This window comes from Acanthochromis polyacanthus, chromosome 8 (assembly GCF_021347895.1).
Source record: "Acanthochromis polyacanthus isolate Apoly-LR-REF ecotype Palm Island chromosome 8, KAUST_Apoly_ChrSc, whole genome shotgun sequence".
NCBI lineage: Eukaryota > Metazoa > Chordata > Actinopteri > Pomacentridae > Acanthochromis > Acanthochromis polyacanthus.
Genome location: NC_067120.1, coordinates 7,983,861 through 8,003,369, shown reverse-complemented (window position 1 = coordinate 8,003,369; position 19,509 = coordinate 7,983,861). Strand labels below are relative to the sequence as shown.

The 19,509-nt window shown below is 42.7% G+C and overlaps 2 protein-coding genes and 1 long non-coding RNA gene across 5 annotated transcripts; 1 reads left to right on the top strand and 2 right to left on the bottom strand.

Annotated features, from left to right (window-relative positions):
* Window positions 1-1,682: 1,682 nt before the first annotated feature.
* trabd (TraB domain containing) lies at window positions 1,683-9,768 on the bottom strand. Its single transcript, XM_022189624.2, has 10 exons — window positions 9,685-9,768; window positions 9,067-9,107; window positions 8,748-8,814; window positions 7,232-7,398; window positions 6,774-6,914; window positions 6,243-6,353; window positions 6,002-6,141; window positions 4,872-5,044; window positions 3,996-4,092; window positions 1,683-3,877 (listed from the first exon to the last, which is right to left on the bottom strand). Exons 2-10 carry the CDS (start codon window positions 9,088-9,090, stop codon window positions 3,706-3,708), a joined length of 1,092 nt encoding a protein of 363 aa, XP_022045316.1. The 5' UTR covers window positions 9,091-9,107; window positions 9,685-9,768; the 3' UTR covers window positions 1,683-3,705.
* Window positions 9,769-9,876: 108 nt separating this feature from the next.
* panx2 (pannexin 2) lies at window positions 9,877-18,120 on the bottom strand. 3 transcript variants are annotated; one of them, XM_022189623.2, is made up of 6 exons: window positions 17,979-18,120; window positions 15,515-16,195; window positions 13,086-14,200; window positions 12,651-12,786; window positions 12,067-12,252; window positions 9,877-11,986 (listed from the first exon to the last, which is right to left on the bottom strand). In XM_022189623.2, the coding sequence occupies exons 2-6, from the start codon at window positions 15,741-15,743 to the stop codon at window positions 11,667-11,669; spliced, it is 1,986 nt and encodes a 661-aa protein (XP_022045315.1). In that variant the 5' UTR covers window positions 15,744-16,195; window positions 17,979-18,120; the 3' UTR covers window positions 9,877-11,666. The 3 variants fall into 3 exon arrangements, with proteins under 3 accessions (XP_022045315.1, XP_051807904.1, XP_051807903.1); XM_051951944.1 differs by lacking the exon at window positions 17,979-18,120 and adding an exon at window positions 17,866-17,928; XM_051951943.1 differs by lacking the exon at window positions 17,979-18,120 and adding an exon at window positions 16,345-17,128.
* On the top strand, window positions 17,132-19,136 carry LOC127535070 (uncharacterized). Its single transcript, XR_007943718.1, has 2 exons — window positions 17,132-18,006; window positions 18,508-19,136. It is a non-coding gene; the product is annotated as an uncharacterized LOC127535070 (long non-coding RNA).
* Window positions 19,137-19,509: the final 373 nt, after the last annotated feature.

Sequence of the window (19,509 nt, the reverse complement as noted above, 5' to 3'; positions counted from 1 at the left end):
TCCTGAACTCCTTTCCGGTCCACTTTTTGGAGCGATCCGGTCCAGGTTTTCCTGAACTCCTGTCCGGTCCACTTTTTGGAGCGATCCGGTCCACGTTTTCCTCAACTCCAGTCCGGTCCACTTTTTGGAGCGATCCGGTCCAGGTTTTCCTCAACTCCAGTCCGGTCCACTTTTTGGAGCGATCCGGTCCAGGTTTTCCTCAACTCCTGTCCGGTCCACTTTTTGGAGCGATCCGGTCCACGTTTTCCTCAACTCCAGTCCGGTCCACATTTTGGGCAACATACTAAAGTATGACGTTTTTGTCACATTTTGGACGACACACTAAACTATGACTTTTTTGTCCATTTTCGCACGAGATACTAAACTATGACGTTTTTCTTCATTTCCAGATAAAAAATGACGTTTCCTGTCTATTTTCAGATGACATACTAAACTATGACGTTTTTGTCCATTTTCGGACAAAAATTACGTCTTTGTCAATTTTCGGACGACATACTGAAGTATGATGTTGTCCATTTTCGGATTAAAAAATTACGTTTCTTGTCCGTTTTCAGATGGCATTCCAAAAAATGACGTTTTTTGTGCATTTTTGTACAACATACTAAACTATGACGTTGTTTGTCCATTTTCGGACGACATACTAAACTACGACGTTTTTTGTCCATTTTCAGAGGACATACTAACTATGACATTTTTGTCCATTTTCGGACAAAAAATCACATTTCCTGTCCATTTTCGGATGATATACTAAACTATGTAATTTTTGATGATTTTTGGGACGACATACTAAACTATGACATTATTGGTGGCATTTTGTACCACATATTAAACTATGAGTTTTTTTTCACATTTTGGAAGACATACTAAACTATGACATTTTTTGTCCATTTTCGGAGGACATACGGAGGATATGACGTTTTCACCCCATTTTGGACGACATACTATGACATTTTTTAACTCAGTTGAGAGGACGACAGGGAAGACCTGCAGTAAAGGGCCATGAGCTGGAATCAAACCTGCGTCTCTGATGCAGTCTTGTTTGTGAGTCACCCTCTCAACCAGTTGACCTACCTTGGTACCTTTTTCCTCTTGTTAAACGACATACTAAACTATGACGTTCTAGTGATATTTTAGACAACATACTAAACTAGAAAAGCACTCAGAGAGCGCAGTACTCTGCCATGGATGCTCAGTTGACATATCATTTACGATGGATGAAATATTTAATAAAAAATAACCTTGTGCTGAGCACAGGCATGCGTTTTGCATGTCTACGTTATGTATGGATACCAAATTGCGTGTAAATCATTCTAATGAATGACTCTTCCAGCAGTTATCATTTTGTCATTGCTTTTCAGTTTTCTGCCATAACCTTCTTTGTGTCCAGGATTACAACCAATCCAGTTGTTTGTAGCTTTACAGGACCTGTTCACCTCATAATGCAGTTTTACATTTGCTCCAACATTGTTACTGAAATGACTGATTTCTTTCCTGAAGTCACAGTTTAGAGACTATACCTCAATTATTATCAATTATCCTATACCATAGGATAATTGCAAAGAGACCATTTCCCTCTTTTACATATAAAGGCATCAGAAATCATGTGAATTAATTTTGTCATCATGTAGCCTCACACATACATTAGCATTTTAATAAGAAAATAAAATGACTGGACAGCAACATTTCTGAGGCAAATATAACTTCTTTACTTCAAATATTTGTGTAATCCATTATTGAATCAATGTTTGGTATGCTAACAATGACAATACAACACAAGGGGATGGGGAACCAAATCTTACAACAAATACAGGCATTCATACAGCTTTCTTCGCAGACATACAGCAGATCGAGTCTTTTAAAAAGATGTGGGAGGGAGGCAGACAAAGTATTTGAGTTATATTGCAGAGGAACTGAGAGGCTGGACTACATCTGACCTCTACTTTCTCAATATTCTTATCTCCTACTTAGGCAAGAGAATTTATTTAACAGTTGGAAGACAGATTATCTGAGTTAGCTCAAAGTGTAGGTAACTGGCAGGTGGTCTGATTATGTTTTTAGGATGAAATGATTTACTTCTTTCATATCTCCCATGAACACACAACAGTAAATAATGTGAGAACTGTACACACAATCGATTAACATTATCCAGGAATTGGTGTTTGGTACATAAACTTGTAATCACATAATTATTTTGTTTGAAATTTATTGGGATGTCATCTGGCCAATGTGTGGTAAGAAGCTCTGTACTATAGATGCAGGAAACAAGCCTCAGCAGAGGAGGCAATCTGACGGTCAAAGGCAGCAGTGATCTCAGCGTAAGGCTTTATCTCCCAACTCTGACCAACCCCAACTGTCAGTCTCCTCGACAGCAAGCAAAACAAGTCCATAAAGAAACCATTATGGCCAAGTTCAATCCTTAATTTGAGGAAAACACATTAATTTCATTTCGATCTCAGTCCCTGACCCCGTTTCACAATCAGACTGGGAAATTATAATGCATATATTATAAAAGTACAAACAGCTGGTGTGCTGAATGTCAGATGTGATAGTTTTCAGATGGCTATCTATTTATGATGCATATGTCAAGTAAGAACCTTTCCTCAGAGATGGAGTCAGTTAAAGCCTAAATGTGAGGGCAGCTCATATCGGAGGTACAATCAAATATACAGACGACAGGATGATGCGATGCTCTTCCTGAGGCATATTTAAGCCTGTCCTGCATCAGATCTCTGATTAATGTATGATATGTAGGGTTTAACTGAAGTCAAACAACTAAATGTCTATATTTAGGGTATTTATAAAACTGGCTTATCACGTGGTTATACAAAGACAGAATCTTAAGAACTTGCATTGACCATTTTGTAAGTTTAAGTTGCATGCGACACAAGGTTTTGCCTTTCCAGTTAGTTTACCAGTAGCCCTTACAGCTGCAACATGAGGCACTTGTCTGTTGACGTCGGCAGGACTGTGCACGTGGGAAGTCACACTCATCTTAGGCCAATCCTGGATGTGAATTTTGAGGAATATACATGATAAACAGTAGATTTATGAAGAAGTAGGGAAATGATTTGACCTCACACCATGTGGGTCACTTTGTCCACTAACTATAAAAACTGAAGGCTATTATAGAGGTCCTTGCTTACATTTTCTAACTTGTTTATTCTAGCTATGACTGAATATATATTTCTTTTCATTTCCACAGGCTGCATGTACAGAACAAGACTCTATCAGGCTCCTATAAAGTGCTGGACTTGAAATGGGATAATTACCAACAATAATGCACCAGAAATGAGGAATTAGAAAGGAGATAGCTTCTTCTCAGAAAACAGCTCCAATGATATTCATCAAATAAAAACTGTGTCTTTGTGTGTGTGTGTAAGTCATTAACAGACTGACTGGGAAAATATAAACCTACTTGGAAGAAATTATTGGCATTTTCAAATCTTACAAAATGCAGGATTTGCTCAAAATATGCAAAAAACATTAAGAGTACTGTCACGGTTTCTTTGGCAGTACAGCCCTGCGGCGTCTGCAGGGACTTTAATACGAGGCGGAGGGGTTCTTAACCCCCCGAGGTCCTTGTGAGTTCTTAGTGTGGGCTGGCGAACCCTCTCCTCCAGCCTCACCTCCTGTTTTTAAGGCCATTGGTGATAGATGCATTGTTTCAAGGGATCAGAGGTCGTGTCGCTGATGGCTTCGAGGGGGTCAAGCAGGGGGCGGCTGCAGTGTCTCCAGTAATGATTGGACTGCAGGTAAAGACAGCAGGACTCTACCTATACTCCCTCCAGCGCGGTAGCAGGCGTATCCTAGCATTCCCACCACGACGCCCTTCACGACTGCACGCAACACCCAGCCAAAACGTGAGGGAGGTGCAACACTGAGGAGAAGACAGACAGAAACGCAGAGTAGCTGTGGTGCTGTCTGGTCAAACACAATTAATACGTGTTTATTGAATATGCATAATTGATATGGTCAAAGCTGCAGGATAAACATACCTCATGATTTCATTAATGTTGAGCTGCTTCTCCCAGTTTCGCTCTATACCAGGGACGTGACCCATCCCTACGACTCCCACCACCACAGCAGGCACTTCTACAAAAAGAATATCAAAGCTTCTGTTACCTAAGCAATCTGCAACATTGAATTATTCATATTCATATCAGGTATGAAACTACGGGGTGTCTCTTGTGACATTGACCACCATTTTAAAAACTTTAAAAAGAAATACTGCACAAGTGGAAGATTTAAACATAACTGACAGAAACACAACCCCTCTCTAGGGTTCTCCTAGAAAAAAAATACATGTACGGTACATAAACTACAATATGATTCCATAAACCCGCATCAATTTCTGAAGTTTCTTAAAGACAGATTTAACTTTTAAAGAAATTTAAAAAAAGGAAGCAACACAACAAGAAAAATGTCCCACTGTCTCTGTACAATAAAGTAAAAAAGTTACATTAAATATGACTGAGCATTTCCATTAACAGTCTGTGCTGCATTTAAAACCACACCGTCATTACTGTCCAGTTCATTACGCAACAGCTTAGCTACGCCTTTGATGATAGATAAACACAGTGGGCTGACACTTCTTGTCAGGGAAAAAATAGAACTACATCAAGTAAAGATATACAGTTCTGAAAACAAAGTCAAAAAGTTAATTACAATTTAAACCAGTTGATGTTAAAGTGATAAAAGAGCACTTTATGTGACACATATTTGAATGAAAATCAACCCAGAAATATAATATAAATACAGCAAACATCAAGGAGAAAATGAAGGGCTTTAAAACATATACATCTACTTCACTTACAAGATAAAACCAAAAAGATAGAAGTGATTACTAGTTTATTGAGCAGTGTAATACGCACTCTGAGCATTAGGGGGGGCTTCCACACAGCGTGTAGCCTGGCGGAGCGTGTGCGTGAGGTAGATGTCTCTTTCAGCCACAATGGTTTGGTGAAGAGCAGGAAACTCGCCGATCATCTCAGACATGGTCTGTTCCAGAAGGTCCTTCTGTTTGCACTTCTCCACATCCTCTTTACTGAAACATGACACAAGGTCCAACACAGTCAGCTCAACACCACGTCGGACGGAGAGCAAATATATTTTCTGTTCATACGCAGTCCAGTGAGGAAACAGAAACGTGTATAACCTGATCAAATCTGCATAATATTTATATGAGGTTATGTTTTGCATCTTTCTTTTTTAAACTAAGAAGCATTTACTATTAAAAGTCTTAATACAAGATGAAGGTGACATTTATTCTTGCATTTTCAGTGTTGAGATGTAAAATTCCAGTCCATAAGTTGTGTCACAATAGTAAGTGGTGAGCAGAAAAAGTCTCCTTTCATGCTGTCTGAGTGGTTTTCATAACATACTTTCAAGCAACACCATTTTATACATCAGGGAACCTAACAGTAATTTTAAGGCTGAATCTCAGAGAAGCTGAAAGATGGACACACAATCACTTTATGCAGAAAGCTTCCAGTCAGATACAACAGACATTGGCGGTTAAAAAATTGGCAGAGTTGCTTGTACTCTGGAAAATATGTGTGGGCGCACATTGCCTATTCGTAAACACACCACACAGATAGAAAGAGAGAATAATGCCTGCACATATAAGGTAGCTGCATGTTTTCCAGGCAACAAAGCAAAATGAAAGCAAAATGTTTGCTGCTGCTTTCAGGATTTCCACAAATTTCACAATACATCAACGTCCAGCATTAACATTAAAACTTTCTTTTTAGGACCTTCCTGAACCCCTTAGCATAGTCACCCCTTTGGCCAAAAACGCTCCCCATGAATGACATTTTCTAATACTTTTTCCTTAAATTTTGGTATTTTGTTTGGGGTACATTGAGTAGTAATGTGAGACATCTAAATTTCAGTCATGTGGAACAAACAGTACATCTGCATACACCAGTGGAACTGAAGAGTAAATACGAAAAGAGAATCTTGTGACAACGTGTGACAAAAAGTGATCAAGGTGAGTTTATACCTGATTGGGTCTGACAGGAAGCAGAGACCCCAGGCCAGACGTGCCTTCTGCCACAGACTAAGAGCAGCAATGGCCCTCTTGAATGTCACAGGGATTGGCCTGTCCCCAAGGTGGAATTTACAAAAGGGCACCCGACCAGCCTGTGTGGATAGAAAAACTTCAAAAGTTAAAAAAAGACAACAAAATAAAGACAACAAATGAAATTACTGTTCAAGTTCTTGCATTTGTGCCTGTGATTTACCTCTCTGAAGGCCTCCCTAAACTCTCCTCCAGGTGCCATGCCCAGCTGCTCTGTGATGTGGGCGGAAACTTTGAGCAGGAGAATCTGCATCAGGCCAGACATCAGCCCATTCTGACAACCAGAGAGAATAAATTAACTCACATAGAAACAGAAATGTTGTCAGTGGTCATTCTCTATATTTAATATTCTAAAACATTCCTTTAGTGTCTTCTGTTTTCATAGATATAATTTGGAAAACCAAGAAAGCAACACACACACGTACAAAACAGCCTGAAAGCCCTTTGATGACACTTAATCCTGCCTTTGCATCATACATCAAAAATATTTATTTCCCAATTTATAATGAGCACATGCTGCAATCTTCTTCACTGTGTTTCACATGCTGGAACAAGGCCAGTGCTGCCTTACTCAGAGTAGAGTGTACTCTCACTGTGTTTGTTTCACTCTTTCCACCTTCTTTCTCCATTTCATTTGTTCTTGCCATTTTTCAGCCTCCACCATTGTTATTTCTCCTCATTTTGAAAGCCTGACCTGCTTGATGGCCTGCTGAACCTTGTCCAGGTTGATGTCTTTGGCTTCCCTCAGCAGCGTATTCTCGTCCATCTTCAGCATCGACACCCTGTACTGGCACAGCTCCACCACCACAACGTCTGGCTGCACGGCACGAATCGTCTGCGTGGGGGAGGGAAAGAGCAGTGGGCATGCACGATAACAGACATAAGTGAAGGCAAACAAGCATTGAGGAAGGAAGTAAAGAGCAAAGAAATCAATGTGGAAGAAAGAAGATAAGATTATATTTGACAAAATAGGAATCCCGACCTAATTACCGTTTATACAGCCAGGCCAGTTCAACATCACTTGTTCTACGTTACACTACTTCTCCACAGTCACAGGATTACACACATTGTTTCACTTGAGAATTCACAGTATATCACATTTGAAAAGGCTTTCTGCACGGAACAAATCCTGTGTATTTCTCAACTACTTACCGTGGCCACGTCTTTTTTGCTGCTGTCGCTGAAATGGGCAGTGCCTACCAGGTATAGCAGGCTGCCATCAGGGGCAGTAAGACGGGTCACTGTCTCTGGGAGTTCAGGAGACGACTGGCGCCGCTGGGATCGCAACTGCCACAGCAGCTCCATTGCTTCTCCGTCCGCTAGATAGAAATAGCAGTTAATAACCAGAAGAAGAATATTTTATACCTTGCTATAACCACCCTTGACACACTGCCTGGCCAAAAGCAAAGTCACCACCTGGAAATAGGTAAGAGTCTTCCATTGGATAATTACTGCAGTGATGAAGACGTTTCAGCAGCAACAACTTATTTAACCCTAGCTGATGCAGTGAGGAGCTTCTCATTTCTTAAACAACCATGTTGGAAGACATATACTGTAGTCATGGAAAGGATGTTAATCTGTCTCAGAAGGGTTGAATTATTGGCCTGCACCAAGCAAAGAAAACTTCTAAAACTACTAAAATCAGGTTAAGAACTGTCCAACACATTATTAAAACCTGGAAGGATAGTGGTGAACACTCATCTTCGAGGAAGAAATGTGGTCTGATGAGTCCAGATTTACCCTGTCTCAAAGTGATTCAGTCATCATGTCTAGTGTCTACCAGCCTGTGGGGGTTAGAGTTATGATCTGAGGTTGGTCAGGTTCAGCAATGTTATGTTCCCAAAGAATGAGGTCAGCCGACGACCCGAGTATACTGAATGACCAGGTCTTTCCATCAGTGGAGTTTTTCTTCATGTTGCATGTTACAAGATGATGATGCCAGGATTCATGTGGCTCACATTGAGAGTGAGTGGATCAGGGAGCATGAGATGGATTGTCCTCCACAGAGTCCAGACCTCAGCCCCATTTAGAATCTTTGGTATGTTCTGGAGAAGACTTTGCCAGCGGTGCGACTATCCCATCATCAATATAAGATCTTGGTGAAAGATTAATGCATCTCTGGACATAAATAAATGCCGTGACTTTGCATAAGCTTATCAAAATGATGCCACAGTGAATGAGTGCCGTTCTTACAGCTAAAGGCAGTCTGACAAAATATTAATTTTTATGGCCGGGCAGAGTATATTGAAGGAGCAATATATATTTTCACTTTCAAGCATTTTTCCACAATGCACTAGATATAACTGTTGTATTTTACATTTGCATTAGGGTGGAGGACAGTAAGGCAAACACTGGCACGTGAATCATCATCAGGAAAAACAGCATTCTTTTGGTATGACATGTTGCTATTTCGAGATGCTCAAAAAATGCCTCCAGGAAATAGTAGCAGATGACTTGACAAAGCTTTGGGAAAATGAGTTAAGAAAACATTTGGTGTTTTATCACACAGATTCACTGTAATAATAATGACAAGTCTGTCATGTTGATGCACACAAGAAGTGGTCACTTAGGAGGAAAAAAAAGAAAGAAAGAAAGAGGTATTACACAATCTTTCTGATGAAATACACTGCACATGCTGTGGGTTCATAAAAAAAGAAGAAAGGCTTACAGAGCCCTGGAGGTAGACAGGGCAGTTCCTCTTCTGAGGGATCCTCCGGTGGGCCAACTGACTCATCCTTTCAGACATCAAAACAGAAAACCAAGTCAAACAAAGACAACATGCTTACTTCTGTACGAGATTAACAGATTAGTCTAAACAGTTTGACAAAGATGGGGTAATTGCACATAATTGGCGATTGACAAACAAGTTAAGCAGTTTAGCAACAGAACAGGACTGCATCACATCAGTGTGCTGTCAGAGTTAGAGGAGGAACTCTAGCAAAACAAATAAGCAAATAAATAAACACAAGCATGTGTCTTCCACCAACCTCTGAATTGTTGTCTTGGTCCATGCTTGAAGCACTGAAAGCTGTGTACGACATATAGAGCAGATTGTAGTTTTTGCTTCACACCATGCAGCCTGTGCGGTTCACACACCGAGCAGTGATGCGTTCACGGCCAGCTACAGCTGAACTGACTGCTGACGTTGCCTTATGGATAACAACTACTGACTGTCCAAAACAACAACTTAAAACCGCCGTAATGTCACCGGAGAAAGTGGCGACTGTGACTTATTTATGAGAACCGTGTAAAGAGGTAACGTTTTCCCCTACGACTAAACTGTGTTAGGAGTAAAAAGGTAGAGGTCTTACACAGCTAAAGATGAAGTAGACTGGTCCAAAACTAGCTAAACGATGCTTCCAGGTGTGCTACCGGTAAATGTTGAGCGTTCAGCTGCCCGGGGCTTCTCGGTTTTTAAGCTAGCTACCGGAATGATAGACGAACGGCTAACTCAAGCTAATGTAGGCTAGCAAGTCTGGTAAGATTTTAGTTAAATTAAACACATCGAAACAAGGTAATATGCGACACATTCTGCCACTATTAGATATACTGTAGGAGGTTGAATACACAATAGTTGTCGAAAAAAACAAATATGTGTTACTTACTGAGTGAGCCAGCCCTTCTGTCTGAGTGCTCTCTGCTCGTACAGCCGCACAGTGCTCGGCTGAAACTGACAGCCGCGGTGCATCCTGGGAAACGTAGTCATCGGAAGTAAGGACTCTTTATGTAGTTTTTTTATATAAAGAAATTGTTTTTATTTCGTTTTCATTATAACATTTCACAATCAAAGTCTGGACTCTCTTTTCCACGTGTTTACTAGTGTTCAGACTGCCAGAGGTTGTTTTTTTGTCTCCAATGTGAAAATCAAACACAGAAAATCATTTAGAAGCAGAGCTGTGTTACAACATGCTCTCACACACACTAGTGCTACTAGTCTTAAAGTGCTTTGGGATGCATTTTTGTGTGCTTGAGTAGTCTAACAAGGGGATTTTGAGCCAGCACATAGAGATGGATTATCACTAAAATTAATCTGAAGTGGAAAATTGGAGTGTGTGTGTGTTTTTTTTTTCTTTTTAATGCCCCAGAAGGAAAGATGAGTGTGGTATGCATAGGTCTACTTATTCCATATGTAGGCCCCTGACAACAGGACTAACGTTTTCTACAGTAGATGTCGTGTTTGTGTTTCAGTCAGTGCAGAAAGTTTCTTTATTGAAGTTATTGTGATCTTATATGCAGCTGCAAGAATATATGTGTATGGAAAAGTTGTGGCAGGCACCCATCCCCTTGTCCACTGACTCGTTCCCTGTATAAAAAGGGCAATTATACCTTATATGCTTGGTTTTACTACAGATTACCAGACCAGTTATTGTAACTACTCATTCCTTCAATTGTTTTTTTGTTTTGTTTTTTATCCTTTTTTTCTTCTTGTTCTTTTTTTGGGCGGTGAAGCCGATCTTAGCAAAATATGTGAAACAGGGCAGATTTACAGACATAAATTCAGACCTGTGTCAGACCAGCAGATGACAAACTCCTTCATATTGACTTATCAATTCATTCACTTCACATCATGGCACTCCCACGAGAAGCCAATAGAACATAAAATGCCATATAGTTTTACCAGCTCAACTCGTTACGTACACATCAACATAACTACCTTTTTTTGTGTAAAACTGGATGTCAAACAACGTCCTTCATCTGTGACACTCATCTGACAGTTTCTTTCAGTCTGCTGTCCCTTTATAAAATATGCCAATTTACCCTAATACTCATGACGTGCAAATATAGTCAAGATCCGATACATGTTCCTAAGCGATGGTGAAAGGGCGATGACAAGCCATGTGTTCTATTTTAAACACCCCACAAACACTGACTCATCTACAGTGTCTATACATGTATAGCTTTCCGTGAAATATGATGCTGCAAGCGCATACATTATTGCCACAAATATATTGTGATCTTTTGCATATTAATTGTGCAGATCCCAACGACTGTATTGCATGAGCTACCTGTCTACTTGGTTATTGGGATAAAGGGACTAAGCGTTATCATGTGTTTAAAATACATTTTGTTTAGAAGCCGTAATGCAGTCCCGCATCGCTAAAGTGTCTGCCATTCTTAAAAATTATTATTAGAAAGCACACTTTGTCTCTCATCGCCATCCATCGTGTCATTATTCCCTTTTTCGATATAGCTAGTTTGACCCTGCACTGTAGCACCCTGCTGAATTATAATCACTGCTGGTTTCATTGGTGGATGATTTAGCTGAACACAGTCATCCTGAGACATGAATGTGACATCATTTCCCACAGAAATACTCTGGTCAACGCTTGCAAATACATTTCTGCCTTTTTTAACCTCTCCAAAGTTCAGTTTTGCTTCTTTTTTTCTTCTCACAACCACAATAGTTTTCCATGCCATTTCCTCGCCAGTCGAGTAGGCCGAATCCACCCATCACAGAAGGTTATTCTTGGAGTAGAGGCGGCTGTTGGTCGGAGGTGATCCACGTGAGGGTCGTGTGCGTAGAGTGCAGTGTCAGGGAAAGAAATCTCAGTCTGTGCTTTGCTTCGTCTTCTTCTTTTTTTTTTTTTTAACATTCTCCAGCAGCGATGAGCTCCCCCGGCCTCGCTGCTAGACGGCCCCTCCTGCTCTCCTCATCCTCGTCTTCCTCAAAGAGTGTGTGGTGTATACTCAGCAGCTGGTGTGTGGGGGCTCGGGTCAGGGGCGGCGGCTGGGACTCGGGGTTTTCCATCGGGGCAAGAGGCTCCGCTTGTGGAGGGGAGGACTTGGGACTGAGGGCATCCTCGCTGGAGGGAGGGTTGGGGCTCACTCCGTTTACATACGAAGTGGTGGGCAGGGTCACAGTAGAAAAGGCAGTGTTGGTCGACTCTGGAGAGCACACTTTAGTCTCTGAAAGTGCAAACAAGACATGATAAGCTGCAGGAAGACATTGTCCAAGTGAATTCGGTGCTGAGCATAATGAGGCATACCTGTAATGGCACCAGACACGTGAACAATAGTGTGCGTGCCTTCAAGGTACACTGCATCCATGTTGTGCTCTGAGGGTAGAGGTTCTGTGATTGTGGCCTCCACCTTGGGCTTACGGATCGTCAGCATGTACGGGTGGACGTCCAGGGAGAAGTTGCGTGTGTGCTTTTTCTCTATCCCACTTAAATCTGCAATAAAAACAAACAGTCAGACTGACAATGAGGCAGAATATTGCACCAGTGGACTTAAAACTCTTGAAAATGATTTTCTGGTCAGAATGTTAGCCTTTGTTTCATTATTTTCACTATCTCATGTCTAAATGTGTCTATTTGCTGTTTCATGGCAGTCAGGCAGATTGTAGTGACTTCATCAGAGCATTTTTGAGCAGCCTGTTGCATCAATACTGACAAGATGAAAGAGAATAAAACGAACCAAAACAGTCTGTTGCAGTCTCTAAAAGTGAGGTAAACAATATACAGTGATGCTAACACTGTCGATACCCGCAATTTCTTTCCCATTACACGCAGTCATCCATTATAATATGAAAAATATTGATTAAAACAGTTTAATTCAGAGTGCTGCATACCTTTTGTAGAAGGATGTTGTGTGCCTTTGCTGTCCAGAAGTGGTGCAATAAAACTGTCCGCCACTGTTTTGCGTCTGAGTGGTTTGGGTTTTTCAGGTTTGGTGTTATTTTCCAAACGTGTCAGAGTTAGAGGTTCCTTTACAGTGGACAGAAAGCAAAAATAAGTCATTATATCAGAGTTTAAACAGGTGGGAAAAGGAAAACGGTAAAATAGCATTAGTGCTTTGCATGTTTTAGAAGCTCAAAATGAGAGCCACTTCCTCTGCCTCTTCAGAGAAAGAGGCTCTCATCAAGAGTTAATGTTACTCAGTTTGCTTTGCCCCAGTGAACAAGCTCTTATGGTGTTTTTCTGTTTCTAGATGACAACCAGTTGAGCTTAGATGGTTCAATTTGCTTTTAGTAATGTCAAACCGGACAGATTGTTGTAGGGCTTACCTTAAATGACTGAGGGAGAGGATTTGAGGATGGGATCCATTTAATCTTCTTCCGGGGTCTTTTGATGACCAGCGGCTCCCCTCCCATCTCTCCGACAGCGAGATCAGAAGGATCCATGTTGGGATCGAGCGTTTGTATCCCGGAGTCCCTCACAGTGGGTGTAGCATCATGGTTGGATTGTGCAAGCGCAGCCAACAGCTGTCTGACCACATTGTCATACATGAGGTCGCTCTCATTAGTGATGAAGTCCAGCCGGTTGAGTGACTTGATGTGGTCCCTGTTCTCGTTGCAGAACATTGCCAGGATGTTGATATCGCAGAACTGAGACTTCTGCCAGCGTCGGCGTGTTTTGATGCCAACTTTGTGCAGTTTGTCAAATACAAAGTTGGACTTGCGTACCACAAACAAATGCAGCAAATTAACCAGGATGATGAGGTTCATGGTGCACAGCAGAGCTATATCCACCGCCGCCATGATGCGCTGCAGCTGCACGGCAGGCAGCTTACAGTTAACCCTGAGCTTCAGCTCTACATAGCTGCTAATGTCTGGGGGCTCACCCAGCGCACAGGTGAACTCATTCTGCCTCTGGCGGGCGTAGTAGGCGCTCAGGTAGGAAATGGGGATGGAACTGAGGCAGATAATTGCCAGGTGGCGTGCCAGGTAAAGCTTCGCCAAAAAGTTACTTTGGCCCCGTCTCTCCAAATATTTCTCGAACAGGTTCTGCTCGGGGCTCTTCTCCTTCTCTGCATTCTCTATGATCTCCCTCCTCTCCCGCTCAGTTATGCCAGGTCCCTTGGACTGGATCTGCTTCTCGATCTTTGGGGCTCGGCCCTCAGCAGCTCGATGATAGCAGTTATCAATCTCTTGAAGCAGGAAATTGAGCTCTGAAGTGAGCCGAGTCGAGGCGAGAAACTCCCAGCCCAAAGCAGGAATGTACATGATTCCAGCGAAGGCCAGCAGGGCATAGGGCAGGAACTTGTGTTCAAATAGTGAAGGCCAAAGGTTAGGCTCCACTCCGGGTGCAGCATCACGAAGCTCCGTCCAGCAGTAGCCTCTCGCATACAGTGCCTGGTCTCGGGTGAAGTTGTGTGGTGTGTAACAGTATATGGACTCCTCTGAGGAAAACAGAGATAGAAAGAACTAGTCTAAACATTTTTTATATTTATCCCATAACATAATTTCTATAATTGTAATAGCCAAAAAAAAAGAATGCTACAGTGTGGGTCTCATCATTATTTGCAACATTTTGTTCTCAGATTTTGTTGGCAGCATGTGGCCAGTTGAATAAATAACACGTGAGACTTTGGACAAACAGATACAGTTCAACAATGTTATCTCCGCCACTTATTTGAACACGGAAAAAGCTAAACATACCTGAAATTTCTGTAAATGCACGTGAATATCATGAGTGAAAACCACAGCAATTCCCTGTGAAATGCTGCAGACATGTAAAACAGACTATTTTAGGAATAACGTGCTTAAATAATTTGGTCATTTCAGCAACCCATTCATATTTTCGAGGAAACATCTTGTATCTTCCTCATCTTAATGAGAACTGTATCTCTGAGCATCTTTTAGAATCATTCATCTTTCATTCAAGGCGCTGTGTGTCTCTGATCCGACTCACACCGCTTTTTGAAAAGAGAGAGACGTCTGCCAGGCTCAGACAGAGTGAGAACATCCTTTCCTGTGAAAGTCTGTCAGCTCTGTGTCCACTATGTGCAAGTCAAAAAAGCTCAGGGTTACAGCAAGTCCACTTTTGATATTTAGAACGTAGTGCCGTGGCAGATGATTTTATCAATGGTTTAACAGCTTTTTTTTAATAAGGGGTTGATGTTTTTCTGAATAATAGAATTGTAATTTAAGCATTTATTATTTTTGCTTGTGACATTACAGCTACAAAAGGCACAACGCTGACCTTGTAAGGAGTTAAACTTGTCTGGCCACCCACATTGTTCTGCTGCTAAAGTTAAATGCTCAGTCCCAGCTGGTTAAATGCTGCAGAGAGCCTGACTCAGCAATGAACTAACATCCCTCCGATTCATTGCTTCCACTCTGCCTTCTAACCAAACACCTTCCTCTTTCACTGCCCAACAGCCTGTCTCATCCCTCATATCTCCGGTCTGTTTTCCTTCATCTCTAGCATTTCTAGTCCTCTCTCTCTGCTCCTCTCCTTTGTCTTGCCTGCCTCATTATCTACTTTAATGTCTTTTTTGTCTTCTGTCTAAGAAGACACAAAAGCTCTGCGTGTGTAACTAATGAACATTGAGTTGTGTGGATGTTGCAGTGCAGTTTATGTGCATGTTCCAAAATCCTGATAACCCTTTGCTAGAGTCTGTAACAAACAGCGCCTTGTTCTGAAATGATGTGAGGACAAACAGCTGATGTAGCTTTTGCAGTGACCCCCCTCTAGTGGTTGAGTGTCTCACCTGCAAAGTTTCTGGTGAAGACGAGGGTGACCAGCAGGATGGGGATGATGACCGTCCCTATAGTAACAACACGATCAAAGGGCAGCTCCAGTTTGAGCTGCACCATGAGGCCAGCCAGCGCTCCACCCCTCTCATCCTGAGATGAGCCCGGCAGGATCAGCTCCTTCAGCTTCTCGCCTGCGAGTAGAGCTGTGGCCATGTCTAAATTCTGATCGAGGATGTTCTGCATCCGGAACACAAAGGACGCACACTACAACACCCCCGTCTAAGCTGGAAAGGAGGCCACTCGTTCCCTGCTGAGGTGTAACACTCTCAGAACAAACACACATATACCTGCATGCAGGCCCAGGAATATGTGGCCAGATTCAGCCCCTGTCACCATGTGTTGGGAAGTACTGGGTCATACTGGGTGGTTTTCAGAGCTCAGACTCTTCTAGAGTTGTGTGCAGCTTTTCCCTTGTTGTAGAAGAGACATAATGTTCCTCACTCAGCTTCTTCGGTGTGCATCCCTGTGTTTCTTCCTGTCTCTACAGTGTCTGGCCTCAGTCCACACACTCTGCCTGGCAGGTTGAGGAATGAGCTGAATTTAGGAGGTGGTCTCGCGAGCCCTACGGAGAGTGACTGTAGGCTGAGCAGTTGTTTTTTGAGCTTCGGTCAGGAGAACCTCTGACCAGTCCTTCCCTGAAAAAAAGTAATAAACCAGTTAAGGGCAAAACAGTGTGTGCATTTTATAAAAGTTACAGTATGGTGTAAGAAGTCATTTCTAGGAACATAGAATGGATAGAGGGAATGTGTCACAAAAGAGCCACAGTCTGAATTCCGTCTCACACCTTTTCCATCTGTCATCCTCTAACTGCAGTCATGTGGCTGAGGACCACTAAGCCTCCTTCTCTGACCGGTGAAGTGTGAGAATGTCGTTACATCTGAGAGGGATTTCTGCCTTTGATCCAACAAAGACACCAAAGGGTTAGTTTCTACTCTGGGGACTCTGCTAACTTCAGCCTGATTAACAGCAGAATTCACTCTGAATTGGACACATGTTCTGTTTGTCTTGAGAAAGTGAACAGCTTCCTGCTTGACCGCTGGGGGTCATTATCTCAGTGGAACAGTGTGTTCACACCAGGATGTCAGGTGAACCCAGACATTTTACAGTGACATCAGTGGGATGTCGCGGTGAGAGTGAATGTGTGCGTATGCATGTACAGCACCATAATCATGCAGGGGGATCAAAGCCTGCTGCGTTTTACTTGAAGGTTATGTGGATGTCCTTCGTGAGGAGTGTGAATACATCACCCCTTACCATCAACCTCCCTCATCGCCTTCCCTTCTTCTCTCTCTCACTGCCACTCCTGTACTTTCATCTCATTTTGCAGAAACAGAACTCATCTATGAATAAAGCATGCCTCATATATATATGTGCTTTCCTGAGTAAAGGGAAGACTTAGGAGAGGATTCCTTTGAATCAGCGAACAATATTCAAGGTTGCACACATTAATGATGACATCATGGAGATGCTCCTCGTGGGACTGCACTCTTCTCTCCACACACTGCCTGGTGACAGCGAGGGTAACTTCATCTACACCCTCAAAGACTATTTCAAAGAAGATCAGAGAAGTAAAGTTTGCATAATTTAAATTTAAAGGCACAGCAGCACACTTTGGAGGGCTGCACTGCCGCCTGTGAGCCATGGCACCGCTCCAGTCCAGCAGATTATGCCCCTCAGCTGGGCAATGCTACCAGTGTTTAGAGAGGGAATCCCACATTCCTTGGCTGCTACAGCATCATGCTTGGCTATGAGCGGTTCAGCCTGGCTACAAAGAGATGGAGCTCGGCTCCAGCACAAAAGCTGGAGGAGAGAGGAGTCCTGTTCATTCATTATTAATCAGATAATGGCTGAGGAGGGAGAGAACTTTCAGGATGGAGGTGACACTTGTTCTCAGACACTGAGGGAGAGCAGATGTGATCAGATAGCGATCCACAGATAGATTCTTTCAGAAAATGAGGAAGATGAAGAAGATAGAAAGTAGGTGTCCTCACTGCTCAGTACAAAGGGGAACACAGCGGGAACATTGCATTTGTGTTGAGAATATCACCATGTTCTAGTTAGCTCGCTGTTGGAGGCTTCTCCTAACAGGTCCAGGACAGTGGGAGGATCGCGACCAGGAGGACAGCACTTCCCGGCAGAGACATTGCATTGCAGTGATTCGCAGCTGCCTGCAGATGACGATCGGATTCAGCACCTGAGCGGCGGACAGCTCCGGAACAGACGAGCTTCTGAACGTTAAAGTGAAGCCATCCGGTGTGTGTGAGGAGAGGAGTGTGTGTGTGAAGCTCCGAGAGACCCTCAGTACCTGCATCAGCCCGTCTACCTGTCCGCACCGCCACATTCCCTTCTCCGCTGAAAACAAAAGGGAGCCATGTGCAAACAGTTAAGGGGGGAAATAATCCAAAAAATCTCACTCACCAGGTCTGTCGCTGCATCTCCCGGCACGGTAAGAGTTAATCTGCAGTGCGGGCGAGCAGCTACAGCATGTATCCGAGCACACCGGTTTGTTCCGCCTTTCCCCCCCTCCAGCTCCCCTCCCTCGGTTCCCTCCAACCTCTCCCCTCCCTGCCCTGCCTCCTCCTCAGAAACAAGGGGATGAGATAACAGATTAATATTCTATATAGTCCATCGCACCACCATCATATTTCTCTCCCTCTCTGCGAGGACAGATGGTTTGCTGGAAATAGTGAGAATCGACATCATGCCAATTATATAATCATTTCCACAGGTTTACCACTGAAATCCTACAAATCCAGTTACCTATGATGGCTTTAATATGATATAATTGGTAATTAAATCCTGTTAAAACCTGTACATCATATTTCTAGCATCATAATACTTAAGGATTTGGCTGTGAAAGGAGCAACAGACCGGCTACTACTGTTCAAATCCTCCATTTGTTCAGTGTACAACCAAACCACAAGGCTTTTTTCTTTCCTATTGATAGGTTTATCCAACCTGCCCATCATCTGAGGCTGTGGGACTGGCCACGGACACATGCAAACCACGAATGGGAAAGATGCATGTCATTCAAACTCCCTGGGTGTGGCGAGTATCTTGGTCTCAGGAGGCATGGAAGGGAACTTCTGAAGTGTTTGCTGATCCTAGAAGGGGCTTTATTTAATGTACGGGCCTGCCTTTGCAAAGAGGATTACAAGTTAAAGGCTTTTGCAGAAAAACAGCATCATTTAAATGATGATAATACATTTGTTAGGTCATGTGCTCACAGATTTCAGTGCATCTAAGTTTCTCTTTTGATCTCTGCTGGGATTATTGTGGCCGCGACTCCCCGTGAGCGCGCATAAGCGGCGCGCCCCCGATGTTCTCCGGCTGGACCGAGCCACAAGTCAATTTTTCCTCCAGCCGGTTTCTGCCGGTTAGGAAACCCGCTCCTCACCACGTCTGCTTCCAAATATAGTCTCTCTTTCTTTCGCTCTCTCTCTCTTGTCGGTGATGTTCAGCTTCAAGATGTGATCTGCAGCTTCCTGGCACTGTGGTGTGAAGAAAACAACATCAACAGCATGCACGCACTGTTTTAAACTGATGATGACTGCATTAAAGTCTGTATGCAGAATATGTTTGTTCACTGGTTCTTCTTATGCATGAGGGAGGGAAATGGATCGCTCTTATTATGTGATGGACGGTGTCTGAGAATGGAGTGGAGGGATGGCAGTAAATTACCAGAGGAAGGAAATGAAGGAAGCTAATAAGAAATTAGAGTATAACAATTATGAGAACTCCATTATCATTAAGAGGCAAGAAAGCAGGGGTGCAGTTGTTTTCACAGTTAATATGCATGCAAATTTAAATCATGTAGTCTACACATTCAGATGTATGGGTCAAATATATAACTGAAGGGGCTTTCGAAGTCCATGTGATTTATCTTGCATACATTTTTATTAAAAGTAAACAAAACCTAATGTTTTTATGTTCATTATGATCATGTCTT

Excerpts from the sequence above, each read along its gene's own strand:
- trabd (XM_022189624.2), bottom strand. The coding sequence starts at position 9,090 with ATGGACCAAGACAACAATTCAGAG. Across the intron at positions 6,915-7,231 it reads GCAAAAAAGACGTGGCCACG|ACGATTCGTGCCGTGCAGCC; the intron begins GTAAGTAGTTGA and ends TCCCCCACGCAG. Across the intron at positions 6,142-6,242 it reads TTAGGGAGGCCTTCAGAGAG|GCTGGTCGGGTGCCCTTTTG; the intron begins GTAAATCACAGG and ends CTATCCACACAG.
- panx2 (XM_022189623.2), bottom strand. The coding sequence starts at position 15,743 with ATGCAGAACATCCTCGATCAGAATTTAGACATGGCCACAGCTCTACTC. Across the intron at positions 12,787-13,085 it reads CTCTCCCTCAGTCATTTAAG|GAACCTCTAACTCTGACACG; the intron begins GTAAGCCCTACA and ends TCCACTGTAAAG. Across the intron at positions 12,253-12,650 it reads ACAACATCCTTCTACAAAAG|ATTTAAGTGGGATAGAGAAA; the intron begins GTATGCAGCACT and ends TTTTTATTGCAG.